Source organism: Vanessa cardui, chromosome 18, assembly GCF_905220365.1.
Source record: "Vanessa cardui chromosome 18, ilVanCard2.1, whole genome shotgun sequence".
Lineage (NCBI taxonomy): Eukaryota > Metazoa > Arthropoda > Insecta > Lepidoptera > Nymphalidae > Vanessa > Vanessa cardui.
Window position 1 is genome coordinate 10,538,240 of NC_061140.1, and position 23,786 is coordinate 10,562,025.

General features: G+C 32.2%; 2 protein-coding genes across 2 annotated transcripts in view; one reads left to right on the forward strand and one right to left on the reverse strand.

Moving 5' to 3' along the window:
• Positions 1-5,717, forward strand: part of LOC124537640 (solute carrier family 22 member 16-like) — a 39,913-nt gene extending 34,196 nt beyond the window's left edge. The window contains exons 8-10 of the mRNA XM_047114537.1: positions 391-665; positions 4,538-4,665; positions 5,607-5,717. Coding sequence (XP_046970493.1) covers positions 391-665; positions 4,538-4,665; positions 5,607-5,650 — 447 coding nt within the window. The 3' untranslated portion in view covers positions 5,651-5,717. The remainder of the gene's footprint in view (positions 1-390; positions 666-4,537; positions 4,666-5,606) is intronic.
• LOC124537641 (hemicentin-2-like) overlaps positions 1-23,786 on the reverse strand; it is a 359,030-nt gene that overhangs the window by 259,876 nt on the left and 75,368 nt on the right. The gene's annotated exons all lie outside the window — the stretch shown is intronic.

Sequence of the window (23,786 nt, forward strand, 5' to 3'; positions counted from 1 at the left end):
CTCATACATAATACATAGAAAGGAGTTTTAGTTGTATGTCTTCAAAACTAATGGGTCTTTATTGTATATTAATTTCTCTCTGTTATTGTTTACTTGAGCTTGCTTTCTTTATTATTTCATCTATAATTAGTTGTTACTATAAGTGGGATTACTTTTAATATTATCATCTATTGCTCCTACGCAGTTGGCAGCGTTACCTATTTGTGAAATCAGGTTAAAGTCATAGCAAGAATTTAATTTAAATAAATGCGTGGCATTTGCGTGTCGTTGTCTCTTACATAGAGATACGCACGATTACCATAGAAAATACCAAGAGGAAAATATTGCAGCAAAATAGCATTCTATTGCGATAGCAAAATATAATCATGAATCCATTGCTTCTTTTTACAGAAAGTTAGTGGAACCGAAACGTACGTCAACAGCATTATACTAGGATCAATATGCATCATTCCTTATATCATCAGTGGTGTATTAGTTAACAAAGTTGGGAAGAAAAACTTATTTATAGTCTGTGGAGTATTATGCGTGGCGACTACACTTGGACTGAGATGGGTGAATACGAAGATTGGAATAGTGGCTTTATTCTCTACTATAACAGCTCTGGGGCAAATTGAATTGAGTCTTAATCAATTTATGGTGATAGATCAGTTTCCGACCACAACAAGGTTAGTTAAATCTTAAATGCAGCTGTCAAAACTTCTGTATCAGTAAACATGAAGCAAAGATAACCGTTCGTTATGGATTTTAAAACAAATATAATTTAGTGCTTATAATGGAGGAGAAGTTGATGTTAAAGGCAGCATGTGTCGGAAAAGCACATTGGAACAGCTTGCTAAAATAAGCCCAATAGTGGGATATCATTGTAGACACTTTTTGTTTATTTTATTTATTTATTTTTGTACAGTTAGAGTACTAAATTATCGATACTGAAATTGGATCACGTAGTGTGTGGTTAGTGTTTTAAGTGCTATTTGAGCATAACAAGTTAGCAGTTTTGCCATTTTTAGATAAGAAATTATTCATTTAAAATTTAATTATTACAAAATGGCCTCCTTGCCTTTTGGGGAGAAGGTTAAGAGAATATTTCACTTCGCTACTCCAATGTTGTTTGTTGAATTCAAATGTGGCAGAATGTCGTTCAAATGAAACACATGTTTTCTCACATTTTTTTTCTATCACCGAGGACGAGACGAATAATAAAAACAAATGAAGTACATGATGATTCAATGGTGTGTGGTGCACCCTTACCTGGGTTTGTACCCGCAATCATCGGTTAACGCGCTCCAACCACTGTGCCATCTCGGCCCTTCTATTCTATGCTAGCTTTATAGGCGCATAAAATATATTTTCTCCCACTTAAATGGATACAATAAATCGATACCAAAAATTGCACTACTTTCCACTGTATGAAAAAACATCATGAGCAATTCATCATTATTAATTCCGCAGAAACAATTAAATGACCATTAAACGACTCACGTTAAACGCCATAATATTAATAGGCATTTATTTCCTGCAAATGTTTTTTAAATTCATGGGAAGTCGTTATATTATGTTGTCTTCTGAAATTGAAAACATATTTGCTTCAAAACAGACGTAGTACAAAATTGTTTATAATTATCTATACATATAATAAAATTGGAGTGTCTGTTTGTATTATTAAAATAACCACTTTTTCCAAATGCATCTTTGTATACGCGGTATATATACAAAAAAATATATTTTTTTACAATTTTTGTCGGTCTGATTAGCTAAAGAAAAAGTAATTGATAACTACACAAAAGGACTTACATAAAACCCTAACACGAAATTGAATTTATTTATTTTATTGTGTCTATGAACATTTTAAATTCAATTTCGAAACTCGAGTTTCACAAGGATTTCGAGTAAGGACAATTAAATAAAATAGTAAACAATATAATTTAACTATCATTCCGTCATAGTAGATTTGACGAATGGTCCCCTTAATAGATAAGAACCATAATCTCCTCGAAAAATGACGAATGTTCCTCGATAAATAACGTCTGTATGTATAACAGGAATACTTGATAATAATGTTTGTTCCGTTTAATTTAGTAGTAAAACTATAAAGTCGAACAACTCAATTTATACCAGACTGTATACATAAATATACTGTAAGATATTCATACCTTTAATTTATGACTCTGAAGGCGCAGACGATTATTATCACTATGATTAATTGTGTAGTAAAATTAGTTATTAATAAGCGTTGTATGAGAAATATTGCCCTATGCTGTGTTACATTATAACGTACATTATTAAACTTTGCAAGGCAAAATTAGATCCTTGATTGATTTAGTGTTTTATTGTTGTTGAAATATTTTTGAATTAGGTCTAGTCTCATAAAATAAAACAGCGTATAATGTACTATCGCACTGATGGGCTAAGGTTTCCTTTCAAGGAAAAATTTTAAAGATTATGTATCAGCTGCTCCAGTGTGGATTGGTAGTGTCAGATTTTCAAACATCACATTTTCTCATTATACCTTCACCGTTAAGCATGAAATGAAATATAATTAGAAAATAATCAATTGAAATTTCATTTGTAAGTTTACGTCCTATGTTACGTATTTAGGTTTCCTAACTACTAGGACATCATGACACTCGAATAGTGCAATTTACAAAAAATATATATCAGAAGAATTTGTACAACAATTACTAACAACATCAGCTTAAGTAATAAACAAAAACTTTTAACTCCAATTACTTTCTGTGTAGCTAAATTAAATTGTGAATAAACGTTTGTGTAGATAACTTATACAATTAGTGAGGTTTGGGTCAACCTTGGGAATAAAATGATTGCCACCTTGAATTTATCATATTGAATATCGTAAACAATAACAAACTAGATGGGGTTTTGTGCTAGCTCGTCTTGGTAGATGCCACCCACTTATCAGATATTCTACCCCCACACACCAGTACCCAATGTTGTTTTGACTGGGTGAGTGAGTCTGTAATAAGGCACGAGGAACATAACATATTAGTTCCCAAGATTGGTAGCACATTGGCTATGCATGGACTGATTAAAATTTCTTACATCGACATTGTCTATGGTGCTTACCATCAAGTAGCTCAATTGCTTGTCCGCCTGCAATCAGTGCGGATTTTATTCCTTTTGAAGATAGTTTTTTCTTTAATCATCAATTTGTAATATTGTAATTGTTACCACATTTTCATGAAACAAAACAGATCGTTTCGATCGAGTCGGTCGACTTAAAAATCACTGTTTTTTTATATTCCCAAATTTTATATTTTTAATCGTAATCGTTTCTACGAAATCGTCAAACATTTATATAAAATAAAACAATTTTTTAGAAGTCTGTTAAAAATTTGAATAAAATATTATATCCGAATTGGCTTTTTGAACTTTGAATATTTAATTGAAGTTTCATATCAATTAGACTTGCTACTAAGTAATGGATCGGTATATATGAACATTCGTAGCTTCATCGCGAATAGGGTTATAACCCTGACTGGAATTAAAAAATACCTAAATAAATTCCCAGTAACTTCTTATTAGGCCCGACTCAGGAATTGATGTTCCTTTTTTAAAGTTAAGAAGATTTAAATTACGAATATGACGAGCAGTAAGGATAAATTTTAATATTTATATATTTAATAATAAGGAATAAAGTTGCTTTCGATATTCAATTCATATTAAATAACAGGCACATTCAAGAAAATTAATTATATTTGAGAATAAACAAATAATAATGACAATTTTTTTATTAAAGAATTCGTATGAATTTAAATAATAGGTAATATTACTTTAAATGTTATATTATATAAAACCTTCACAATACAAAGAGACAGAATAAGTAAGAAATAAAGAGAAAACTCGCCCTTGTATAAGACGCGTAATAAAACATCGTTAAACTAAGCTAAATTATGAATCCATCAATCATCATCATCAATATTATTAAATAACACGTCCTGTATTATTTAATAATTACTATTTATTATTATCATACATAATAATAATAATTGTTAATTAATTTATATGGTAAAAAATAATCACATAATATTGCATTATATTTTATATATTATTAATAATAAATTAACTATGTCGGCTATGAAATTTCAACCTGATCGTAAAGTCAACTACAATCGGTAACATAATAACAATCATTACTACATTTATTGAAATATTTTTTTGATATTGTATTGTAAAAAGTGTATCCCTGAAGGTAAAAATGACAATTAAATTTAAGTTAAGGCTTCAATATGATTCGTTATATAAATTTATATTATAATATGAATAAACACAAGAACAAAAATATATTTATTTATTAATAAATATATTTATTTAATTTGTATTTGTATACTCAAATCAATCCCTGAGGGATCAAAAAGTTGTATAGGATTATTATTAAGTGTAATAATATAGGTAGAAATGTTAATCCATTATACAGGGGAAAAAATGATAAAAGAAAATTAATCTCTTATTTTTTTTCCTCATCAGGTTCCCAAAAACAATTGAGCGTGGGTTGTCGGTGTTAAGTATATTTATTTTGCAGGTCCTTAGCCCTCGGGTTGATGATGACGATTGGTCGTACCGGATCGTTAGTTGGTAACATAATATTTCCCGTATTACTGAATATTGGATGCATCGTACCATTCTTCACAATGGCGGGAACTATGACATGTAAGTAACTTATTTATTTATATATTTGTACAGTGGTGTATTTACCAATAGGCTAAGTAGGCTGGAGCCTAGGGAGCAGATTTAAAGGGGCGCCAAATTTAGCCCATTTTTTTTTATATCTTAAAGAAATAAAAAAATAACTTATAGTTATATGTATACACATTACAACCGTAATCCGTACACTCGTCACTACATAGCGGGTTGGAAAAAAAATCAAGTAACTGACAGAAATATCACTTAGTTTATAATCATACTAATAACAGAAAAAAAAATCAATGTAATGAGGATGATAGAACTCAAATCATAAATGTTGCAAATAAAAGTAGGGGTGGCAAAAATTGAATAGCCTACTAGCCTACTAGCGGCAGATTTGTAAATCCGCCACTGTATTTGTATATACTAGCCTAAAAAGACAATTCGAAGTTTGAAATTGTTCCAAAAATCGAATTGTTCTTTTGTTTTTGTTTTTATCATTTTAAATTAATAAAGAACTTTTACTAATTAAAAAACATTTAAATTACTTGAACAAATTCGAAACGGTCAGGTAACGGTAGTGCTCTATATGTATGTATATAGGCTTCTCTAGAGGTATGTGGACTACCATGAGACATAATTATGGGACAATTTTCAAATAAACGCTTTTTTTTTAAATATTTACATACATTATAGTTTATAAACTATTATAATTAAAAAATGATAGTCTTCATCAGTGGTCATGAACTAAAATCTGAATATACTCTATTGAGTTTGATGATTTCGAGTTCGTAATTACTCGATAGAAATGGAATATCTTACTTGTTATATATTAACTTACTAATTAATTATCTGCCAAATCGAAGAGGAAAAGCGCTGAGATTAGCCATAATGTCATATTATTAAAATTTTGATATTTTTAACTATTTACAATTTTTATAAATAAAAAAATGTGTCTAATTTTTCAGTCGTTACTTTGCTGAGTTTCGTGATACCAGTGAAGAAGAAGTGAATATAGGGTGAAGATTTTTGTAAATACATAATTTAACTATTCATAGAAAAATAAAAACATTTTTGAAGCACTGTGTATCATTTCATTCCTAGATAAAACTACAAACGCGCATTATATGTATATAAACTAGTCGTAGCTCAGGACTGCATTCGCGTTTTAAGGGTTTAGTTGTCCTGTGTTAGCAAAAAGTACCCTTATATTCTTCCTGGTAGTTCAAATTTGCTTCATAAATTCATGCAAATTTCATCGAATTCGGTTCAGCGGATTGATACAGAAAAAGGGACAAATATTCAGACAGACAGAGCTACTTTCATATTTATAATACAAGTATGTAGATACGACAAAGCATCAAAAAGTTTAGTTAGGATTTTTTTTATCGTACATGCTGGCAACGTCAGTGTGATGTAGAACACAAGATAGCCGAAAAGTAATAGTTGATAAATATCGAAAAAAGAGTTATTATGAACGGTAACGAATATCATGTATGATACCGATGCTAGCTTTATACATATATAATGCGCGTTTCTTTCAATCAGTATGAAAAATAAATTAACGTTATTAAAATTCGATTATCCTTAACCAATACTACCTTCAATCATATTAAAATAGAGTTACAAGATACTTAAACAATGCTTACAGAAACACACACAGTATTAACGTTAATTGTGCTTGGTGCCGTTTAATCTGATAAATCGTATTTAATAAAAACTAATTAGCAGTACATTTCGTAAATGAGTCTGATTAAATCGGCTTACAGTCGATGTCACCGTTAATTACACACACCAACAAACTATATAAAGCTGAAAATATACAGACACAATAAACATACAATTTATCTCACTCACACAGAGACATCATCCTAAAAAATGCATAATCGACCTCTTTAAATTGTAATATTAAATAAAGAAATAAATAAATATGAGACAACATCACATACATTACTCTGATCCGAATGTAAGTAGCTAAAGCACTTGTGTTATGGAAAATCAGAAGTAACGACGGTACCACAAACACCCAGACCAAGACAATATAGGAAACTAATGATAATAATCTACATTGACTCGGTCGAGAATCGAACCCGGAGCGGCGTACCCATGAAAACCGGTGTACACACCTCTCGACCACGGTCGTCAAATTACAATCATTAACATTAAAAAAACAAAAGAAACTTTGGAAAAGTACACGAAATGTCGTCATTGAGAATTCTGTACTAACAGACAGATAGACCAACAGACTCTGATGTAACAACTATTTTACAGCTGTCAGATTTCCACTATATTTGGGCTACATGATATGCTTCTTGTCAAATTTAATAATTATAGATCAATGGGAAGCAACCTACACAAATTTTAATCCTTTTGCGAATGTATGGGAATCACGACACATCTTTTAATTGCGTAAGCCCAAAGGTTTGATTTTTTCACAGCTCTAAGGGAATACTAACCTCAGTAATAATTATTAATTCCAAAGAGTCCTTCTCAAAACTCTAAAATTTGTTTATTACGAAAAAAGGATCTAGACGGACAAACATACGGACGGACTTTTGTCCTGTAGAGATAAAGAGCCCTAAAACAAACATTATTTATATAAGTTACATAAATACGATAAAGAATCTTTTTACACCGTGTATACTAGACTTGAAAATTTTTAACAGATTAAGCCCTCGCTTAAAATAAATTCACTAAATACATCCAGACTTAAAAATGTAACAATATATATATTCTCGAGGCTTAAGAACTGTGAAACTTAATCGTGATTAAATCTTCCATCGAATGCTCACAAAAAACAACGAAATTTCTTTAAATACCCCATAAAATTAAGAAGAACAGATAGAATACTTAAGCGGAACAAGTTTAGCGGAAGCCTTTTCCATGTACAAGCGATTTCATTAGGAGAAACTAAAGTTACTCTACCATTCAGAAAGGCACTTTGAAACAATAAACTTCAAACTATATTCTTAAAGAAATTGTATCTCTGTGACCCTTGTATACTCCTCCACGACGTTTAATTTAAAAGCAGTGGTTCTTTATATCTATTGGTATAAGGTTCAAAATACGTTAATATATTTGTCCTTTGCTCGCCCTAACTGTACTCGGCCGTGATCATTTATTTATCAAAGCTGAATTCGGTTGACTCTAACTGAACCTTTGAGTCTGTTTGGACTTACAACTTTGCCTTTAAGAGAAATAATGAGCCGTGATGTAGTTGATACAGTTTAAAGGTACGATATGGTTTACTGATTGACAATCTTGAATGATTAATGTAAATGTTGGTGTGTGGAGTTATTTTGGAAGCGAACCCATCTCTGTGGAGAGAGTATATTTAGAATCGGAACTGTATTTTCCACAAGATAAAGTTGGCCACTAACTGAGACATATGACTTTGCTGAGATATACAATATCTGGTAGTATTAAATATTATGAAACGTTTAAATGAATGGTCTTTATCTATAAAACCAGCATGATATTGATCTCTCGGCTGTCTTAAAATCGGCTGAGGTTATCCAACTATTTATAGAAGGTATGTATTTTAGTGCACATGTATGTGAGCGAAGGTTTATTATCTATTACCTGATTTTAATATTAAAGCAATCCGATCGAGAGGAAAGAGTTCAGAAGAAGGAATAATATAGATTATTTCTTGGACATGGGAGTGTGAACATTGATCACTTCCAAACTTAGAACTTGTATTACAAAGGTGTATATCGAGTTTCTTGAAAATTCTATCACAAACATTAGAACTTCGTATTACTGGGTTTCGGTTACAAGAGTGGAATGTTGTCAATGGAAAGGAAGAAACGCTGAAACGCCAAAATAGTAATTTTGGGAAAAGAGGTTTACTAACAAAATCTTAAGCCTCATTTCCCAAAAACACCGGCTTGGCACTTAAGCTTTTCCTCTTTTCTAATGGCAATATAATTACATGAATCAATATTTTCAGTATATGGCGTATGAATCTAAAGTATAAATAAGGTAGAGATGATGATTATTACTAATTGACTGATAAGATTGTCTGCCATATTGATTTTACTAAAAAATATATTGGTAGTTGCTTTTTATCAGAGTTATTTGAAAGTGTAATAAGCTAGCAAAATAAAAGATAATATTACATAAATCATATAGGGATTATTAAATCAATACATGAACTATATAAGGTTCGGGCGCAACATAGCGATAAATTTAATATTGCAAATAACTCCCCTCCCCCGCAAGCGATGCACACGCTTCTTCATGTAGCTTCGAGCTTAGCCCCGCTGTGTGTCATGAGTGTGTCACGAGTGTATCTCTAACACATGTCAGATAGCTAAGGCCAAATCTTTTCAAATTTTTATGCACCTCATAGACTCATTGTCATTGGTAGTCATGTGTTTTTTTTTGATAGCCCAAAATGAAGTATTTATCGTTTTGTTCAAAAGTCAAAGTCAGACGAAGAAGCAAACGTCTCTCCTGAAGCTTGGAAGAAATTTGAATTACAATAGTAATTTCTGTAAGCAGAATAAGTATTATCTTTATCTACAGTGTGCCAAGCAGGTACGAATAGAATGTCAATGATTTTTGCGACGTTTTTGGACTTATAGCTTTGCACAATTTTTATTAGAATCAATTTCTATTAGAGATGTTCTTAAGTGCATTATTAGACTTTTGACCAGTATAATGTAATATTATTTTAATTTTGACTTGATAGTTTATGAATCTAAGTAACGATTTCAAGAAATTTTGCTCCCAAATTCACGACCAAAAATATAGAAAACTTAAAATTTCTTATGTCAAATAAATGTTGATCGGGTAAACATAGTCTTTTGCAGTATTTCAACTTATATGACCAAATGGGCTTGTCAACAGTTACCCAAAGTAAGAGTCATGTCAGTGGTTAAAGGTTAAAGTAACACCATTCACCTTTTCATATACAACTGTACCGCTTTCTAAGGTTCTGCGTACCATAAATCACGTATTTGTAAGAATACCGGCTGATTGTATTGGAAGATATTGCTGAAGTTGCCGTATTCATACAAAGTTATAAAAGGAGTCAAAATTATGGATGGTACTTAATTAAATTACAACTTTTCGCAATATTTCATAATTCGCCAAACTCTGACTGTTTTTCCATTAATATAGGAAAACAAGTGGTTCGTAACACGAGGAGTAAAAATCGCCAAATCATGTAAATAATTTATAAATTGATATTGTAATAAGTATGTCTAAGTAATAAACAAACTCACTTACCCAAATGGCGAGTTGCTCTCAAATGTCTTTGAGAAGGCTTTATCCATACTAAAAATATCTACAGATCCTTTTTTTATTTATTTTTTCTTTATTTCAACTCATTTCTTTTAGTTAACCTTTTTGGAAGGTACAGGAATACCCGTATTAAATATTCACAACATTGAGACTAAATATAAAAGAAAATACATTTTTATCAAATTTCTGGTTCATCATAGTCATTCATAATTTTATCACAGACGCATTTTATTATTTAAAAACATACGTAAAATATCATCGTCAACAAATCAAATCTATTCAAAATACTTCAGGAAGGCTTTTACTACTACTTACTAGCTACCACCGGTTCGTAAATACCGAGAAGATCCGGCAAAAAACTCCATAGTTACTCTTTTTGAACATTTAAAATACAGTCATGTTCGTTAACTATAATTATATATTTATGTAAATTTACAAATCACTTAATTATTACATTTAAAATATGCTACGCATGTTTTGTTTACTTTTTCTCCTTATACTAATTGATTTAAAGGACACATACGGACGATATTGTTCGTGTGACAAGATTTAACAGAACTGCTTGGTGCTGCTGTACTAGTGCAGTTTTGGTGCTACAGATCCCACAGTTACCATATTTCCGTGAGTCGTGCTTGATAGACGTAACGCATGAGATTCGGCCAGTCTCATATCTCTCAGGTATTAGGGACTTGACTGCTAGCTTGGTACAATTTGATTGACTTTTTTAATTGCGAGAGTGCAATGTGTGTACTCAAGTTCAGTTCCAAAGATCGTAAGGGAGATCAATTATTACGGGACACTTAACTAAGGCCATACTGCATTGGACTCCAGTGCTTATACCATCGGAATTATGTGTCATACCAATATTTCGACGTAAAGATTTGAGCTGCTACGAGTTATTTCAGTCAGGGTGTCGTTCGGTTAACTCTCTATGGTGTACTTTGGATATCACAAGAATATATACCAACTATGATTTTTTGGGAATAATATGTCAGGCTCTGGTAAATGACTGCCGTGACATTATTTTGTCATTCAAACACCACATAGGAAGACTAATGAGTCTTCTGCGATGTCTATAAAATTACTTGATCTATTCCAGGGTAATATTATTTTAATACTATTGTTAATATTGTGAATATACTAATATATTTTGTGTGATTAAAGTTTATTATATCTGTAATACTACGAATTAAACAGTAGACAGATACAGAATATGTATTAGTAAAAGACCATCTAAAATAATAAAACAATTACGAGAATACAAATATCAAAAAAATATTACATTTTAGTAATTATACTACGCAAATAAAACGTAACATTAAATTATCTTTTGTTATTGGAGTTAGGCTATTTTCAGAATACATCTGAAATATTAGACTTATTTTTGTATATCCGACGAATTATTTCTAAAATTGTTACACGATATATAAATGAGAGCTTTCCTAAATTATATTCATAATCTCTTATCTCATCCCATAAAATTAAATACACACACAAAGAGATGAAGTTGTATAACATTCGTAATCGTAGTAAATAATTATACGATACATTTTATTTCATAATTTTCTTCTTTTTCCATATGTTCTTGCGTGTGTGTCTATTATCGTTAAGCTTAGCTATTCTGAAGTCTATTTCGTTCTCACAAATCCAATTATATTCCTCGTAGGTAAATTGCCGTCTTTAAATGCTTTGTATAAAATAAGATCGTAATATTAACGTTAAGCTTTATATTAATAAGGGGATGATTCATATAAGTTTATTATTCCTGGAATCATTTTTGTATTACCGACTGTATCCGACCCCTTTCAGCCTTACTTTTTATATTCTAGCTACTAAATGCCCAGGCACAATATATATTTAGCATATAAAGAAACAATTAGTATTACAGCCCGATCATTAAAAAATCATGTCTCAAATACTCTCTCAATGTATTTTACAAAATAAAATTTTAAGGGATTTTAGTTATCATTTTTTATTTTTCGCGTTTCGTCATTATTTCACCCTTTATACTAATAACATATTCAATATCTAAACATAAAAGTTGAATGAAAAAAAATTTATATACTACATCTAAATATTGTATAGAACAAGAACACTATTTATGTTTAATATTAAACCTATAAATAGAACCCTTACAAAATCAATTGAATAGAAACAATATAACCAACAAATTACAATTTGGCTCAAACAACTTGTGAAATGTTACAACAAATTATTATTACCAATATTGTTGTTATTTAGATAAAGTTTTTAAATTAATTAGTGAACAGTATTAATTTCATTCGCGTTTATAATATTACTGATATTATCTTTAAATGGTTATACAATTATGTATTTTTCTTTCTAAATTCAAATCAATTGTAAAAGATAAGAAAGAAATAATTGTTTAACTACCCGCTAAACAAAATATGTAATATCTCATACTAGGTAGGGTTAGTGGTAGTCCGTTTTGATGGGTACCTACTTATCATATTATTAATACTTCCGCTAAGCAGTAATACTTGGTACTTAGTCTTGTGTTCCGGTTTATTCTCCATTATGTAGGGGGGGGGGGGTATATTCCCCGGTATTTTCCCTTATACTTAGATAAATCCTGGTTGGTTCTTAGTATATGGAATCATAGTTCCCATGGAAAAATGTCTTTAGTATTTGCACAGTATGTTAGTTCAGCTTGATTTGATAGAGTTTTTAGTTTTAAGTATTTTAAGAAAGTCAAATATATAATTTATTATATTTAGTTAGTGTAGGCACTTAAAGTACTTTAGAATAGTGACTCTGATTATTCTCGAATAATCGACACGAAACTTACTACCTTCTCCAATTGAATTTAGACTTTCATTGTTAATGAAATTATTAGTGTTAACTTAACTTTTTAAATCAATTAATCAACAAGATCGACTTTTCTGCAATACTTTATATGCATATTCTTGTGCAAACATATTTTTGACGCACTACACAATACAACATAATATTTAAAGTACTAGGTCTACCTGCGACTTGAGTTTAACAAAAAAGTTATAACAATACGGAAATCGGCAATGTAGATGGTTTAAATCACAACGGAAGTTGATTGAAATATTTTTTTACGTATTGTTACAAGTATACCTTCGAGAAACAAAATGCCAGCGGTAAAAATAAGAAGTACTTTTATTTCTTAATGAAAGAAAGTACAACAATTCAATTAGCGCAGTCGTGAGTTCGTAGACGTACGGTGTGTTTGCTACAGTACCAGGTATTCTTGTAATTCGCTTACTCAAGATGTATACACTATCATTTCCGAATGTAAACTGATTCCGATCACGCTTTATTCGCTATTTATACAAAACTATCATTTAAAATGGAAACAGTTACGAAAAATAAATGAAAATACAAATGACTTGACGGATAACCTCCGTGGTCGAGTTGTGTGTACTGTTCAAGATCCCCGGTTCGATTCCCGGCCGAGTCGATGTAGAAAAAGTTCATTAGTTTTCTATTTTATCTTGGGTGTGGGTGTTTGTGGTACCGTACTTACTTCTGAATTTCCACAACACAAGGGCTTTAGCTACTTACATTAGGATAAGAGTAATGTATGTGATGTTGTCCAATGTTTATTCATTATTTTTAAATGGCACATTAATTTACAAAATACTGTGTAAATAAGTGATATAAAATCCTGTAAATGTTCCACTGGTAGATGAAGTTTTTAGAGAAGAAGATTTGGGGATTCCACAGCACTGCCTCTGTGTGGATTAGGTTATCTACGTTTGGAAAGCCTTTCCAACGATCTGTGTATAGTTCAGGATGTTTTCCCACATCATCGAATACAAATCAAAAGAGTTCATGATACATGAGAGTTAGTGGTGCTTACCCAAGTTGCAAACCCACAATCTTCGTTTCATTTAAGTGTTCAAGCCACTTTGTAAAGTCGGTTCTTTAGTAAAGGAACTCGCTGTGCCTTTTCTAAAAATAAATTAAACAAAAATACTAAGTATGTGCCCAAACGTAGTGAACGACACTAGCATGAAGTGTGCGTCAACAAAACCTTCAAAGTTTAAATTCTCAAAGCAAAATAAACAATAAACAGCAACTCCCACATTTTAGAGGATACAACGTAACCAAATTAAAACATCATAAACATAAAGGGCAGTTTATGTTGTTTTCTTGCATTTTATTTCGTCGCTTTATATTACTCAAACATTAATTAGTAGGACGTCTAAGTTAATATCATCTTCTCATCAGATATTCTATCTCCAAACAGCTATGCTTAGTTTTGCTGTGTAACGGTTTGAAGGGTGAGTCCGTGTACAGGAACAAGGGTCATACAACAACAAACAACAACAACAGCCTGTAAATTTTCCACTGCTGTGCTAAGGTCTCCTCTCCCTTAGAGGAGAAGGTTTGAAACATATTCCACCACACTGTTCCAATGCGAGATGATGACCACATGAAGCAGAATGTCTATGAAATTATTCACACGCAGGTTTTCTCACGATGATTTCCTTCACCGCTGAGCATGAAATGAATGATGAACACAAATTAAGAACATGAATATTTTCCTGGGTTAGATCCCGCGATCATCGATTAACATGCTCGCGTTCCATCCACTGGGCTATCTCAGCTCAAAAAGGGTCGCCATGTAGCCATAACCCATGTGTACGAAAGGTCACAAGCTATAGGTCCTCGCATATCAAAGAACTACACCAAAAAAAATACTGATGGCCACAACACGCTCCAGTTTACGCGCAACATACCGCATTAATGGGCTTGGGCACTTAGGCCAACATTAAGACAATCATAGGCTGTATTTTTTAAAATAAAATTATAACCTCATGCAAATGAAACCTGTCAAGGAAACATGATACTTAAGCATTACTTATATACAATACGAAACTTTAAGAAAGTTAAATTCAATGTATATCATGAAAGGATCTTTCGTAACAGATCTTACCAGATATAATTGACATTTTCGTTTCATTCGTTTTTATACCACCGTGACATATTGCTTTCCATTCTAGTTTTGAAAATTGTAGCAAATTTTTACAAGTTCTTTGCCAAATAAGCCATGCATACACTTTCTTGCCAAGTTCGTGATTTAACCGAAGCATTTAAGATAATATGAGTCGATATTTTTGAAACTATGAATGATTTGTTAATTTCAATGTTTGTTTTATTTATTTAATTAGATGGAGATGAAGAGATAAATGGACCTCGTGATAAGAAGCGCAGTGTGATACACGACACATGACATGACATACATGCCGACCTCCGTGGTCGAGAGGTGTGTACACCGGTTTTCATGGGTACGCCACTCCGAGGTTCCGGGTTCGATTCCCGGCCGAGTTTTTTATGTTGTCCTGGGTCTGGGTGTTTGTGGTACCGTCGTTACTTCTGATTTTCCATAACACAAGTGCTCTAGCTACTTACATTGGGATCAGAGTAATGTATGTGATGTTGTCTCATATTTATTTATTTATACACATTGGCGCTGTAAGAAACATTAACCAATCCTTACGTCACCAAGGCGTCACTAAGCGTGACAACTAAGATGTTATGTCCCTTGTTTCATGATATTACATAGCCTTCACCATCAGACTTGTCTATCTATTGAGGAGTTGATATCTACATGGGCTCGCATAAAACCCTATCACCAAGTGATAGTGATTACTGACTTAATACTCTACACAAACTTTTTTTTTTGTTTTATTGACAACCTTCATTCATGGACAACTGCTACATCAGAGGCTTGCGCTGACGATCTTTTAGAAAATAAGTAGGCTATAAATAAAAAAGCCTAAATAATAAAGCTATAAATAATCTTTGCATTGATTACAATGTCAGTCGTTGAGATACAAAATCGATTACAACTTAAAGCCGTATCAGCCCTCTCGAATTTTTTTAAAAGGATTTCAGCTAAAGGCAACAAAATAGTTATTTTCGCTTTCTTCTCAAGTAAACAGAGGTTGAAAAACTTTACATAAGCCATCATTAGTCTAAATAGAAAACATTTTGTTTCATCAAATGACCCAAATTTTTTAGTGTTTAACGTTAAAGACATTTTGTTCAAAGAGGATTATTGTTAGGAATTTTACTAGTAGGCCTTTCCAAAAAAAAAAACTTTTAAGATAGTATTATATCCTAAGTTGGATTGTAAGGGGGCTCTTGCTCGAATTTGGTTAAAGCATTATGCCTACCAAATAAGAATCTAATCTAGAGGCATTTTAATTTTGCTTATATTACAAGAGTACTTTTTCGAATATTTTTTTTCTTTTTCATTAGACCCATTGATGTTAAGGGTTACAACTGCCCGTAGACTTACTTCTAGCATAAAAAAGATTAACCACTTTTATATTAATTGCCAATATTGGAAGTATAGTAAAGTAAAATAACAGCCTGGTAAATTTCCCACTGCTGGGCTAAGGCTTCCTCTCCCATTAAGGAGAGGTTTTGGAACATATTCCACCACGCTGTTCCAATGCGGGTTGGTGGAATGCATATGTGGCTGAATTTCGATGAAATAAGACATATGCAGGTTTCCTCACGATGTTTTCCTTCACCGCCGAGTACGAGATGAATTATAAACACAAATTAAGCACATATACAGGGTTATTCGAAACTCGACGTATATCCGTTAGGAGGTGGTAGGGGTGACTATTTGCAATAATTTTAACCCACATATGCATTATTCAAAAGTGAACCATTCTCGAGTTATCACGTTTTTCGTTTTTTCAAAATTTGTCAAAAATGTAAATGCAAATGGAATAAGACACATGCAGGTTTCCTCACGATATTTTCCTTTACCGCCGAGCACGAGATGAATTATAAACCCAAATTAAGTTCATGAATATTCAGTGGTGCTTGCCTGGGTTTGAACGAAAACATTGGTTAAGATGGCCATCTCAGCTCGCTCTAATCTTGGAAAATAAGATTTTATTTCCCTTTTATATGTAGTTATACTGGCTTATTCACCCTTCGAATAAAAAAAAAAAACACGGTACTAAGTATGGCTGTTTGCCAGTAGTACATGTGATGAGTGATAATCGGCTTAAATTTGCTCGTTTTATCATTTGTGATTGCCATATCTATATAAAATATATCTTTTAATTTTAAATCGAAAATCATTCCAAGAAATTCGCAAATGTAGGTCGCAGTAGGGTTTCAATAAAGGATGTTTAACTAGATATTCGTTCGAATGATTGACTTAATAGTCTGTTTATATCAATAATAGGTATATAGTATTGATGTTTCTTGACAGAAAAGTTTTATTTTCAATGAATATAATAGCTATGTACTATTTTTACTTGTTATTGAATCAAAAACAACGTTTGTATCGCAAAATAAGAAATAAAACTCTCACTATGGGTAAGATGCAAGGAAGAAACACGTCCCATCTCAATCCTGACCATCCTCTTCTTTATGGTGTGCCACACTCTGTGGCAGACCATAAAGGGAGGTAGTGAGGAGTACGCAACGGGTACTGTACTCCAGACGAGACACTGGTTCGATGATCACAGAGGCAACGGTAACCTGGTATCTATGCAGATGAGGACTCAGTTTTGTTTCTGAAAATTGTCTTTTCCAGCTTCTAGTAACTACCTATTTAATTTGACCCCGCTAAACCAAATCTATAGAGAGCCTTCAATTTACTCGACCCCTGTAATGATATAAATCTTCTAAAAATTTAATAATTAAACCAAATGACACTGAGCAATTATTTCTATAAAGGTTAGATTCCATTAAACATTATACTTTGAATAATGTAGCTTGCAAGACTCAAAGGGAATTGCCAAAAGTAAATTTATGAACGTCTTTTAAAGACGCAAATCTGACAATTTAGTGAACAAAGACTTATATTTAGAAAATAAACTACGCCTAAAATTTCGACCAATATCAAAGACCTGTTAAAGCTTATAAATGTTTATGTTGAAGAGGTCTCTCGGTTCTGGATGGTTGGTATAACGTAATAACATGCTCTAAGCAGGAAACACGTAGGGACGGATACTCTTGTTAAGGTTTCATAGTGTACAAGATAAACTCGTCGAAATATTATTAAAATGAAGAAGCTATCTTTTCCGTTCGATACTGTGACGTAGTGTCGTACCGAATCTGCGAAACGATCAAATGTTTTCCAAATTCCTTTTGTGACATAGTGAATGCCAAAAATGTGATTCGTATAACGCGAAATTTGATCATGTCTTTCTATGTTTGTGATAATATTTGCATTTATATTCTATTGTTATGGCGATTGTAACGTAACATATGTTTTGCTTTTTAGCCTCAATTCAGTGCAGATTGAGTAAATGGTTTTGCATTTTATATCATGTTTATTGATCCAGTTTTTTATCGTATTCGCTAAACAAATATTTTTTTCGTTTATTATTACTATGTATACTTTTTGTTTAGATTTTATCGCTTTATTTGTATTGGAAAAATACATGTAAACACATTTGTAACAATAGTTTATAAATAGTAGTGAATGCATTTATTAATTACGAACGTTATTTACATATAACATTGTTTATGTATAGTTCTTATTATTATATTGGTGGGACACCCCACTTTAATACTTTCAGAGATGACTGATAAAAGAAATTCATTTCTTTAACTTCATTCATTCATGGTTTATAATTGACACAATATATATGTATAATTATCGAGCTCGTCAAAACCTTATGGTTCATGATAGGGCAGTATGGGGGTTCTCTGCTTCTGGCACCACACTTCACGTAGGGGAGCATAAGAGCCTTTTTCAAAAAAAGGTTGGTAGACAAGAAGCTCTACCTCCTGGTGATAAGTGGACACCACATCCAATAGAAAATAGCTCTGTAAGAAATGTTAACTATTCTTGACATTAAAAATAAACCATCAAATTTGTTTGTGCCTCTAGTTACACTGGTCATTCATCCTTTAAACCGGAACGCAACAATATTGAGTACTGGTGTTTAATATCTGATGTGTAGGCTGTACCTATCCAGACGGGCTTGCACAAAGCCGTACCGCATAGTAAACATAATCGGGATTTCAGTAATTCCAAAACTCCGATATAGTATCCGAAAAATTCTCGCATGAAATGGAATTCCTATTTTATTACACTAACGCATAAAGAAAACTCTTCCATTTCCAAATATAGGTGCGTCTGAAATTCGAATAAGCCTTGTCGAATATCTTACATTATTTGTAAGATCTTGTGAAAGACAACATGAAAGAAAAGTTTCGTTATTAATCAAAGTTACTGGGTAAAAGCAAGGTTTCATTTACTTCAGAAGTTTTCGTAATGATAGACACTATATCTTATACTAATCAATTTTCAGTTAGCGAAGTATGAACATTGAATTTAGTTCTAGATTTGGTATGAGTGATGACTGCTGGTTCATAGTTTTGAATTTCCATGTGCTTGGGCAAATGTGTGAAATTACGTGTGTCGGATAAAAATCTAACCCACATGAATCTATTAATTCTAATTACAGCCACATTAGTAAGAATAAACTTTTTTATGTAAGATTTTAAATTAACATAGTTATTTTTATTACTAAAGGTAATACTAGATATATCGACATTATCCACGAATGTCTTGTTCTCGTGAACAAGGGAGCTCCACCGAACAAAAATAAAAAACATGGTAAATATCCCGAAATTAATACCTTTAGTAATAAACTTTTTTATTTAGGTAGCAAACTAGGAGTAATGACGATCACCAGATGTAAAGTCAAGAAAGACGATGCCCATGGATATCTGCAAAACCAAAGAAGATACCTGCAAGAAGTGCTTTTAAGAGAAGAAACTAAATCTTCCGATCAAATAAAGAGTGGACTTTTTCCAGCATTGGAAGATTTACGTGCTGTTACTTCTAGATTTGGGATGAGGTCCTTTTTCTTTCGCCCCTAAGTTTTGACCGTTGTAGGTACAACTGCTTTGGTCAATCGAAATAAATTGACTTATTACTCATTCAATACATGCTACGAAAATATGTAATATAAGATTGTTATACCAACATAGTTCATTAGAGCAGGTATTGAAGAAATTGATTAGTAAATCAACTTACGATAGTATAATGATAATATTAGACCTGGTAAGATACCCGAAACTCTTCATAAGTCAAAAGATCTTATATAAATGGTATTACTAGATATAAATACAGTATTAGATAATATATACTTCGGAGGCCGTCTTCGTAAAAGTCGCTTTGAAAATGTATTTTATGTTTTATGTATTTATGTGTTTTTTCTTATTCAACTAAAAGGACTGGACCTAACTCGATGTCAACATAGTTTTTTATGAGACAAAACGGATTGGAACATTAAAGTAATATCACTCTTGGTATAACACGATTTAAAAAAAAATGCATTAATACTTTGGCACTTTACCACTTCATTAACTGGTTCAGGAACAAATCAATTCACATATAAGTCGCCATAAGTAAATATACCCTTATACCTAACTAGTTCCCACTTCAATTGACCTTTTGTATTGCATTGCTCGATGTAGGTCCTCTGGAATCACTCTTTCATTACATCTACCAGTAATCAAAAATACTAAAATATTTTTATTACGGGTTGAACGGTGATTTAGCTTTCTACAAACACAAAGAACATAAAATGCTAGTTCTTAAGGCACATTGACGATATAAGAGAGGATTAATATTTCTAAAGGGACTCTGACCTTAGGTCGTGATGAGCACATCATTAAGAGGTATATTTGCCAGTCTAACTATCTATATTACACTAGGTTACAAACTCTTAAAAACACTTTATTGAAGCATGCCTTGGTTTGCTTTTGAATATTAGCTTCAATCTACTTTAAAAATACTTACATAAACACGTACTCATAAAATACACGAATCATAGATATTTATTAAACCTTCAAACGTTCGACCAGTTTCATTTCCAGAACTCGACTCTCACATTCAGACAGGCATAGTGAAAATGAACCGGGTTTTGATTTGTAAATTTGAAATTCAGGTATAAATACAGATGATTCATTGAGCGTGGATCAAACAACTAGGTTTTCGGGACAGTGATTTGCATCGATTGAAACCTCGTTTGTTTTCAGCCATACTAGCTAGGGAGATTAAATAATCTTACAGATTTTTTTCATTTATTAACATAAGAATTAATAACATTAATAATGCTTAAATATATACAAATATGAACTAAAACTAGTTAATATATAAATCTTGACCGCGTGAAATGGTGGCTAGAATGCTAGCAGCATTTCCCCATTGAATCGCAATTTCGATCCTCTGGGCAAAAAACACCTCCTGTCACCAGTGCAGGCAATGAGGTGATGTGTTATACTTTTGATGAAGTTTCTGCACCACTACCCCGAGGGGTAAACTTTTTGACAGCAAATGGATTCGACAGATTTTTGGACTTACTTTAATCTTCTTGATGCATTGCGATTCTGTAAGAATTCACATCGTCTAATACTCGTGATATATTAATAAGTGACTAGGGGATATGCCATTTTGATACCACAACTATTTATCTACGTTTTTGAGATGCATGTACTCCCATAAGTTGAAGCAAATTAGGGTTAGAGCTTTGTGTGTATGTGACCTAGACGAAGGCTCCTTATCCTATATACTTCTCTTGCTCCAAACTCCTCCATAGATGACGTTTTCCGTCCTATTAATCTTGAACGTTAGTGTTTGTGTTTGGTTAACTTTGGATTTCTTTATGTAAATATATTGAATGTAGTAAAGTTAAGCTGTTAATATTTTTGTCATTGTTTTTATGAGTTTTTTTAGTATCAATTATTTCTTATCTAATTATTTATTATTGTAATGTTTTAGGTGATGATTTTGCATACAGTCTACCAATATTTTGTCTTCAAAATTAAACTAATCTCTCTCGCGAAATTTCATGTTTATTCAAAAGATTGTTTAGGACTTTCGAACCTTTTTAATTCCTTAATTTTCACAATTCGTTAAGTATCAATCAAGAATCTTCTTTAATTTTCAGCATATCTATATCTGGAGCTCTTTAAAATGAGACCATAACCTATTTTTATGCGCAACTTCATCCCATAATCACTGAGGCAAATATCAGCTTACGCTATGAATGTATAAGATTATACTGTTCAATCTACATTGCGTCTTCCCGATCGCACGTGATATTGGCAAAATATCCTGTGCTTTCTCGGCATAAGTAAGTCACAAAGAAATATATTATCATAGTCAATGGCGCTTAGCAAATTCTGACATTTCTCGTTCGTGATCTATAGGTCTATTCTGTAAGAAGAAATTCGAAAGTGACCGTAGAACATGAGTGTGAAATGATCACATTGTAAAACATGACACTGACTATAATTATTTTAAAATTTATGGTATACACGTAATGAATTAAAATGGCGTATCACTGTTATCGGTTGTCAATATTTCACATGTGAGATGTTAGGTGAATCCCTACAGAATAGCGCTACGGTGATGAGTTTCTTATTTCTTCTAATATTTGTCTTCGTGTTAGCGACTAGACATAATGGAGTCATTCATTCACTTCTCATTCTTCGGCACCCCCAAGACGCGGCAATGGATATTCAACATCCAAAAATACAAAATAATATTCTAGAAGCATCTAAATCAACTATACAGCAACCTCCTCCAAATCCAAATCCATTTGATATCGTAAGAAAAATAAATCGATTGACAAGTTCGATTGTTGAATTCCGATCAATAATCGCAAATAATGATTACGATTGCACACTTAGCCTTCATTACTTACGATTATCGACGAACGTCATTCGAGTTATGAAGTGCATTCGATTGACATTCATCTTCGATAACGATTAGACCGAATGTGATTGCAACATGACGTATGCTCTCTCATTTGTTATCGTTAAAATGGCCATCGTTGATCGATAGCGGTTGTCGGACGGTGAAGTTATATCACGAGTTACGATTATTTTCGATATTTTGGTTTCTGTGGTGAAGGACTATTTACTTTTAAATTTCAATACAGTTTAGGGTAATGATTAAAATTTATTTTCACCTTTGAAAATAAAATATAATACAACTCCATAAATGGTCTATTGTTGGGATAATATCACATATAATATCTCCACCAAGCTTTCGAGGTTATTACATAACACTGACAGTGCGTGTTGATGTATCCATAATATACTACAGAATTTTATGGGGTTTTTACGATATTTTTCTTTATCGTCAATCTTGAGATATAAACATAAATTAGTAGTATAAGAACGTAGTAGTATTTTTTCTGTATTCGTTCTCTTGATTTGTAAACCAGGCGTTTCCTTCACTCGAACAACTCGACAACAAATATCTAATACATTCTCACGTAATATACTCCGTAATGAACTAAAAACGCCCTAACACGTTAACTTTAAGCAAAGTTCTCAAATGGAGCGATACATTTCCATTGGGAAAACAATTTACAAACTTGCTTACGATACCAAGTTTGTGTAACTGCTTTAGCCTTGAATAATCAATAACAATTTTCAAGCGTGCATTTTAAATTAGATTTCGTATAATGAAGATTGCCAATGATATGATAATTTTATGATTTCATCTATACTGATATTAGATATGGGAAAGTTACTCTGTATGTACGTTGGTCTTTCACAGAAAAACTACTGCACGGTATTCTTTGAAATTTATTACCGGAAAATCTATAGATTTTTTATATTTAATACCTGACGACTAACCCCTAAAACAATATAAATACATACACATAAGTAGCAACAAAAGAAAACAGCAACCCCATTGCTTAAAATATGTAAATCCTATACCAAAGATAGAAGGGTCAAACTTGGGTGAGTTTAAACTGTTCTCAGTTTGGAGTTTCTGCTTCATCTTGTGATCGGCGTTTAGGCAAATATTTTGGGAAAACCCTCATAAGTTGGATGAATATTTGCTACATCAGAATTCAACCTACAGCGTGGTGAAATGGACTCCAAACTCG